A 9,154-nucleotide genomic window follows, 5' to 3' on the forward strand; every position below is an offset into this window, starting at 1 on the left:
CAACAGGAAACTGCTCTGATTTAATGCCATTTGGAAACAATTAATAAAAACAGATTCTTGGGTTCGAGGTGAACGACAGTAATGTTTTTGCCCTGATTATTCTTATTTAAAGTTGTGTTTTCAAGTTTCCTGTTACTGTTTTAATAATCAACTGTATAAATGTCATACGTTTACGAAATAAACGTATGAAGAGGAAAATAGGATGTATAAATGTCAAAATCAACATTACTAAGAAATAAACGTATGAAGAGGAAAATAGGACGGGACTGTACTTCTTGATTGCACCATGCTGTTCTGTAGTATTTGCTCCACCCTGATGGCCATGTTGGACACATTCTGGGCGATAGCTTGGATCCTCTCCACCAGGCCGGCTGGTTGAAACCTAGGCAACCACGGGCAAACACAGAAAAAAAGAAAATTCAGAGGGAAATTAAATTTAGAATAAAAGGTAGTGTACACAATGTTAAGACATTCCTCCTTTAGCCTTTAGTGAAAATATTCCTGAAGACATTCACGTGTGTCTTTTTTCAATTCCTGCGAGTATATCAGTGTTGCGTTCAACTAAACAGGCATAGATTTCACACTGAATGTGAGTGAAATTTTAAGCAAACTGAAACTAGACGATCAAATTTCATGACATATTCTGTTTGTGTCAAATATGTGCTCCGAATCAAAAAACACAGATTTTATTGAAAGCTCTTCTTTCGTAACCTTCTATTACTTTTTATACACTTACACCACAACAGATGTGAAACTGGTCCAGAGATTGAAAATTGGAAGACACTTGGTTGGAGCATGAAATAGAAAAAGCCAAATGTTGTCAACAACACCTGCAATATGTGCTGCTCCTGTTATTATTTGTGTAATTGAGCACATTTTTAAATGTTATTTCGTGTGTGTGCACTGGTGGCCATGGCAGACTGCCTGCCTAACCAGCCAGTAACAGCACTGACATGGAAATGAACTAAAATACTATTAGGCAAGGACGGTGCATTAGTTGCTTCGTAAACTGTAAACAGCAAAGTGAGACATAATTCAGATGTCAAAGGCGGTCTCCGTGCTCCATTACCAGCTTTGTAAGTGTCATATGTCAGTAGAGCTGAGTGTGTGTCGGTGTCTTGTTTAGATTTGTACACAGGGGAAGCCGTTGGCTGTGTGTCTGTGTGTCTGTGTAAGTCTCCTAATGCAGGTAGGATCGTTACTAACAGACGAACAGTTCACAGTGTTGACAGAGAATCATATGAATCAATTATTTCTGTGAAGGTACAAAGACGAGACGAGATTATTCTCTAATTAAACTGCAGTTTCTCAGAACCAGGAGCTGCAGTTCAGTGCATGAAAGAAAGGTTTTTCAGGTCAATAAAAACCTTCACAAACTAACACACCGCTCACTCACAGGCAGTTTGAAAACACTATTGGCACAAATGAACCTTCAGAGAATAAGAAATAAAAATAGAATGTAGTAACAAAGCCCTCAAAGATCAAAGATCCACAATTTTTAAAAAAAAGTTTGTCAAAATGTCAGTATGTCAACATGTCAGAACTTATTAGGTTGTCACTCTACTCTTTTGCTCCAAAACAAAAAGAGAAATGTGTGTCGCTCTTAAACAATTGATCTTGATCCTTAACCATAACCCATAAATCAGACAAAAAGAAAAAAAAAAAATATTTTTTCAAATTGTCAGTGACTGTCTTACAAGTTGCCTAATCTCTATAATATCCCTGATATTCAATGAGAATAAATGTTGTCAAAATGTACTATTTCAACCTCTAACCTTCTAGATGTAGATGCTTGAAACAGTAACACTGTAACAGTGTAATACATTTGACCTGAAGGACCAAACTACCTCGACTGAGACAGATTCGGGCCGTTAGCCTCACCTTGAGGGTCTGCTACCCTAAATATGAACAGTCAGTGAAGGTTGGCGAGAGCAAGTCACAGCTNNNNTGGTGAAACAATAAAAGAGAGAGTTATGCCTGCGGAGATAAAAAAAAAAAATACAGCGTGAAAATCAAGAAGCAGCAACAAAAGCTGTGGGAGAGCTGAGACTCAAACTGAAGGGAAAATCAAGTATCAACAGTTACAGACCAGTCTCAGTATGTTGCTCAAAATGATGCTTCTAAAATAAGAGCAGGTTTGTACAGTAGGAGTAAAGAAAAACCACTGTGGGAAAATCCTCTGACAGAAAAACACAAGATACTGGTTGAAAAATAAATGTAGTGTAACTGGAAAGAGATTTACTGAACACAAAGAAACACACGGACGTTCCTTCTTTTTTCACCCCAGATTTTCCTCTTCTCTTTATTAAACGACAGCATCCTCTAAGGCAGTGATTCCCAACCACTGTGCCAATTAATTGAAAACTATAATTTATTTATTGCAAATATTTTTTTTTGTTTGTCAATGCGTGACAGGCAGAACAATGAAATACTCTTCACTAGTTGGCAGCAGACGGCTATAAAAACTAAAACAAACAGAGCTGTTTATATTCTTTGAGTCTTTCTTCAATTCCTGCCAGTATATTAACGTTGCCTTTAACTAAACAGGTTGAAATTCAATTGTCAATTGTAAGGTTATTTAAACTAGAAGGTTATTACATTTACAGTTTGGTGGTGTGTCGCGGGGTTTTTCCTGATGATATATATATATACATGTGCCTTGGATTAAAAAAGGTTGGGAAAACGCTGCTCTAAGGAAAGTAACCAGTCAGGAAGCATGTCATCAAACGGAGCTGTGAAACACCAGAGGTGATGATCACAGACATGCTTTGAGCTTAATGTGAAGTCACATTTGACTAATGCCCCTTTAATGTGACATCCAACCCATTAATCCTTTCCGTTAATCCCGCTGCATATTTTCCAGGTACGATTAAAAACAAACAAACATCCGTTCATGTGTGAGGGCTAGTGTTTGAATCTGAAAATGCTCATTGTCAAACCAGCATATGCAGTTTGGAGCAGCGTGTGCAGAGTTATTCAGGTGATATTAGCTTAGCGAGCAGAGGTTTTCAAACCTGAAAATAAATAAATAAAAATAAATGTGTCTTTTTTTTTTACCCCTTTCAGCAAAGCTACAGTTTGATGGGTGATACAGTGCCGGGGAAGAGCCTTCTCCTGGGATAAGAGGCTGTTACTGACAGCACATAGATGGGCATCGGGAGAGGGAAAAAATAGGTAAAGCCCAGGCACAGTGGTGATCTGTAGAGATTGTACGCCTTAGGGGAGATTGACCCATCCTCATCCTCTCATCTGCTGCACACAACAAATGGAGTGAAACAGCTCTGCATCATTTTTCTTTTGTCCCCCCCACCCGTCCCACCTCCCCCCGCTCATTTTCTCGTTCATTTCAATAGATTTACTCGTTCGCTTCTTGCTTCACTCCATACCTCGTTATTTTCTTCTTCTTTTTCCCCCCCATTTTTTGGTTTTCCACTCGTTAGAGTGGATACCCTTTGGCTGCATCGCAGACTGGAGCCTGAAACGTGAAGTTCCACTCGCCAGTACATGAGAGTGTGTCAGCACCAATGAATCACAACAAGATGACGAGACTTTCATACAGTGGATGTCTGCGTGTGTGTGTGTGTGAATTTTTCTGCACACATCACTGCCCTGGATTTGGGAACTTCCTAATAGGCTGTTTTCCTTGTTTTTGTTTCTCTCTCCCACAGCGGCCATGCCAGTAACACCAGCCCACTCCCTTGTGCACTTGAGTGTCATGCAGGAGAAATAGTCATGAGAAAATATTCTAAATAGTCACGAGGCACGAGAAATGAATGCAGGAAAAAGGAAGATAGGAATGTGAAAAGACAAAAATATGTGCAGGGAATGAGAGGAAGAATGAGCAACGAAATGAAAATCACTGGACTGAGGAGAGACCACAGTCTGACTATTGCTGTTGTGCACGCACGCACCTCTCTCTGTGTGTATATGTACGTGCACATTTTTGATAAATATCCACCACAATTTACTAAAGTCAATACAACTGTCATTTTTCTTCCTAAACAAAAAAAAAAACAAAACTTCAGCCATTATTGTCACTTCTCTCAGGGCACATTTGGTTCTTACACAACACTCAGAAAAACTAAATTGATTTTCAGGCAATGGATCCTGCTTTCAATTGCACATTCACAATGTGCTCTTGTCCAAGCACTCTTCAGAAAGAATTTATCTCAAAAGATAAAAAGCAAGATGGGACGAGTGGAGAAGAGGTTCACGTGACAAGATCTGTGTTCTTTTTTTCTTCCTTACAAAATGATGACTACACAGGGTTATGTGAAGAATGGAAAATATTTTTTATACAAATATGATTATGTTGTACACACTGTCATATTCAAAAAATAAAACTGATTTAAGGATCGTCAAACAGCTACAGTATATATACGTATCTGTACATATATGTGTATTGTTAAACAGCTACAGTATATACTGTATAAAAATATATACAGTACATACATATACGTATCTGTACATATATGTGTATATATACAAGAATATAGTACATATTACTATTATATACTACAGTATATACATCGATAGTCCCACAATATTGATCTTTTGTGTTTGACCCCAATTACACCCCCCTGTAAAGCCCAAGTGACTCTTTAAGGTAATAACTGAGGACAGATTTCAGTTACACTTCACCATTCACCTTGCAGCGTAGTTAGAGTCCCTAACAATGGACAGAAATACGTCCTGGGCCAAGAGACGAACTGCTTTTTCCACATTAAACAGCCCATTACCTGACATTGATTGCTGTTAACACAAACGCCAGGCCATATTAATCGTTTTATCCCTGCGCTCCATGGCTCCAGCACAGATCTGGACCTAAGCATTTATCTGGGATCATTTAACCAAGTTGGAGGAAGCGAGGGGCTTTCTGTCAGACCGCACTTGGATCATCCCCGCTGCACCCAGTGAGTCATGGTTTTTGCGAAAATGAAATGAGCGAGAATAAAAGGGCCGACGCACAAAAAGAGACCAATTGGATGTCCTTGTGCTAAGGAGGCAAAAGAAGAAGAGCGGACGGATAAAAGCTGTCACTTTGCTGTAGTAAATGTTATAGGTAATACAGCACGGTGAGAACTATTTGATTTCCAGTGTATAGCACTACAGAAGGAATTTGCAGGAATAAAGTGGGACATATGATACTACATTTATGTAAAGTAATATGTCCTTGATGTCTAAATTAAATGTGAGCAACATGCTTTAGTCCCAAAAACCAAAAGAACTGGGTGAAGTTGGATTCATTAGTTTTCTGTGCCTTCTCTTTCACCAGGTCATGAGCCACAGTGTGCTCCGCCCACCTCTTCTGCGACCCTATGTCAGCCTCACATTACCATGGCAACAGTTAACCAGCCATAGGGAAATGACTGCTGGGAAATCTGAGGTTCTGACAGGCGCTTCTTTTTTTTGTGTGCCAATTTGCAATAAGATACCGTATGCCATTATGACAGGTATCTTATTGCAAATTGGCACACGTTAATGTTGGTCATCATGGTGGTACTCAGAGAGCTCTATGTTTTCACAGGTGGTACAGAGTATAAAAGTTTGAGAACCACTCACACACAGTATACTAAGTCATGCCATAGTTACGTTTATGAAAGTGTGTGTTTGGAGAACAAAAACACAAAACCACCCAAGCTTCTCTCATGCCGAGCTGTGGTCAACACGCCAGCCTACCTGTTGATTGCAGAGCTGAGCTCATCCAGACGCCGTGCATCAGTGGTGGAGGTGTTGTCCAGTTTGGACAGGCTGTCCATCCTCTTTAGAATCACCTCCAGCATGTCACTGATCTTCCTCAGCACACCTCGAGACTCGGCGGCTCCCAGCACTGAGCAGAGACAGAGACATGAACAGAGATAAATGACGATCTGGAGAGCAGAGTACAAGACAGCTCTGGAGAACAGCATGGGCATTAATCACACAGCCTGGATGTTTTTCCTGATCACTGTATTGTAAATGAGTTGGGCTGTTGTTGTAAATGGAACAACGGTCTTGTCTCATTGTGTGAATTCTGTGGGCATGGAAAACAGGAAATACTACATTTAAATATCTCATTGTGTGAATGCAGTCTCATTGTGTGAATGCAGTGTGGAATTCCGTGGGCATTGAAAACAGGAAATACTACATTTAAATATGACATGCACTTTTCCTCTGGAATCTATGTGTATTCGGGCTGTCAATCAATTACATTTTTTATTATTTTATCAAGGTTAACCAACTGGTAGCTGTGAATTAATCATGATTGATTATAAATAACGATTATCCAACTGGTAGCCATGAATTAATCATGATTGATTATAAATAATCAAGTTACTCTGGAGCGACTTATAGCCCAGAAAATACGGTATTTTTCAGCATGAAAATTGTAAACTATTTTAATATTATTGACTGAAACTGAAACAAAACCAGCTGCGTAGATTGTTTGTTTAGATTTCTGATGGTTTGTGAACACCACCTCTTAGAAGCTACAGCCTCATCAAGTTGAATTCATCACATCTTTTTGTATTTCTGTCCTGACGTATCCCACAATATAAAATGTACAGACTAATGATCTCGTCAGTGCTGCCACAGCCAGGCCAGATCTAAAGCAGTGAAAGAGTTCTGTTAAATTACTGGGACGGACATGTTTACTTTTCACCTAGCAGAGCATATCCTGGGTTTGTGGCAGGAGTTTTTGGATTGCAGTCAGTTTTATTCAGCCAGAACAAATGGGTTGTGTAGTTAGTGTTAGTGAAACATCCGAGTCATTAAAAATAAAGCACTTTTTACTAACACTGCCGCCTTCATCTGCTGTTAAAACCACTGAGTTTATCACCGACTTGTAAAAGTAAAGGGACTTTACAGGAGGGTTTTTGTTGAAACTGTGGGTCTTGTAAGGAGAAGAGATGACACTAAAAAAACACATCAGTGTGACTGTAAAGGTTTTATATAGATAGATGCACTGATCTTTTACGTTAGATGTAATTTTAATTTTAAAGGGAAAGCATTTAGGAGTACAAACAATTTAAAAATAAATAATACACTGGCACATGTAGCCACACAGCAACTAAGTACGGTACAGTGGAGGGGCGCGGAGGTCAGAGTGTATCCTTCCTGTCTCCCATCAGAGCACTCGCTGAGGCTCACACTGACACTGCAAACACCTGGATTATGCTGTTCAGCCACTCTGTCAAACCCCATGTCTGCTGCTTGACAGGCAATTACAGCCAATGGGCCCCATGCCTAACAGCAACCAAGCAAGGTCATTGTCTGCCTTGATCTCCTCGGCAGCAGATGGAAATCTAGGTTCAGTGAGTTATCTCCGCAGGGACAGATGTATTCGTCTAAGACCGAGTGTCTTATCCTTTCGCGTGTGACAAATCGCCTAATCAGGATGTTTCTTTGGGTTCTAGCGTTCATGGAAAGGACAAATGGAGAGTGTTGGGTTTTAAAAGTTTAGCAGCTCTAACGGGAGCCGAGGGGATTTAGACTGTGAAGGTGAGACTAAAAAATCCTTGGTACATTTTTAGTAATACAACTCACACTTTATCAGAAATTCATTTACCGTCTAAAGACAAAAACAGAATGTCATGGTAAAAATGAGTAAGAAACAAACAAATACTATAAAACAACAACAACATTGACAACGAGTCAAAATGTTGTAAGACAAAGTACAAAAACTTAAATATATTTCATTATTAACAATCAAATATCCTCCATTAAAAGAACTTGAAAGCATGATAGTGTAAGTGGAGAATTCCTGAGTTGTTTGTTTTGGGACTAAAGACTAACTCTCGTTTCTAATAAAAAAATGAAAGTTTTACAGTTTCAGATAATATTTAATGTTTGCCATGACTTCAAAGTTATTTATTTTTGAAGGATAAAAAAATCAGAAAAAAAAAGAATCAGCCAATCAGAAGCAGACTAGATAAGGACACATCGTAGCAACATCAGGTGACATTGGTTTGCCTTTAAATACGAAAACATCAGGTGACATTGGTTTGCCTTTAAAACGATGCCAAACGTATGTGTGTCTGAAAACTACAGCATTAAGTCCGACTTATAACATATGAGGTAAACACATTCATTGTTCTGTGTAATTCCTGCAGAGATCTCACCAACCACAAAAAATCAAATCTGCCAAAGGCATCATGGTTAAAATGCCAATTTTGATTATTGTGTAATTTAATTACATTTTTTATGTCAAAGTTCCACAGCTGCAAATATGCTGCGAAGGGGATTTAAATCCCACGATTAATTACTGTAAATGTAGAGCGTAGTATCTCATCCAAACTGCTTAAAATACTAACCGTGTGACACTGGCCTTCAGTGAGCTAACTTTGTTTGTAGAAGATAAATGTCCTCTTAAGATTCAGTGATGACAGTGAGTTAACGGGATCAACCTGCTGGGCTGCTATTTCATGCCGTGTTTGGCCTTCTCTACTGTCATGGGATGGAATTAAGTCAGCACACAGACAGACACACACACACACACACACACACACACACACTGGGCCCAGCTTCAGCCAACACACTGCCCTGAATATTTAATGTCACAGCACATCACGTCTCCCTCGAGACTCGGAATCCATAAAGCTTCCCAAAAATAAAAAATGGCTAGTGGTTCTCACAAATAAAATTAAATGTGAAAGAAAAACAAATTGTGCATAAACATACCAAATGTTCCTTTATCACAGCAGTAAAGACTATAAAGGAAGGGCAACGGCAGGAAAAAAAGGACGTACTGTAAATAAGACATTAGTAGTAATACGTGCACTGTCAAATACTTAGACGCTAAAGCACAAACGCTTCCTCTATTCACAGTTACTGGGCCTCAGGGAAACCAGCTGTCTCTGTGTGTGAGTGTTTGCCAGTAGGCTTGGTGAAACAGTGACAGCAGTCACCGAACGGGCAGAAAGGGAAATCTGTGGGTGTAATTGATTTGTTTAACTACATGGATAAATCAAGCCAAAGGGACTGATTGAAAATGCACAAAATACATTTTTATTTAAACGCTGTAAGAGCAAAGTCACAACAGCAGTGAAATAATTAAGTGTTAATCAGAGAAAAGGGTTTTTAATGATTTGACAATAGCTAGAAATTTTAACAAATATTAAGTGCAAGAACTACCGACAGGGGAAATATTAAAGGTTGTGAATTATTCTACTGAGCC

The 9,154-nt window shown here is 39.1% G+C and overlaps 1 protein-coding gene across 2 annotated transcripts in view; it reads right to left on the bottom strand.

Moving 5' to 3' along the window:
* LOC112486254 (alpha-1,6-mannosylglycoprotein 6-beta-N-acetylglucosaminyltransferase B-like) overlaps positions 1 to 9,154 on the bottom strand; it is a 39,399-nt gene that overhangs the window by 11,020 nt on the left and 19,225 nt on the right. For both annotated transcript variants that reach the window (XM_025058509.1, XM_025058510.1), the window contains 2 exons: positions 5,680 to 5,830; positions 273 to 382 (listed from right to left, as the gene is read on the bottom strand). In XM_025058509.1, coding sequence (XP_024914277.1) covers positions 273 to 382; positions 5,680 to 5,830 — 261 coding nt within the window. The remainder of the gene's footprint in view (positions 1 to 272; positions 383 to 5,679; positions 5,831 to 9,154) is intronic.

The sequence above is a fragment of the Cynoglossus semilaevis genome, chromosome 9 (assembly GCF_000523025.1).
Source record: "Cynoglossus semilaevis isolate Cse_v1.0 chromosome 9, Cse_v1.0, whole genome shotgun sequence".
Taxonomy (NCBI): Eukaryota; Metazoa; Chordata; class Actinopteri; order Pleuronectiformes; family Cynoglossidae; genus Cynoglossus; species Cynoglossus semilaevis.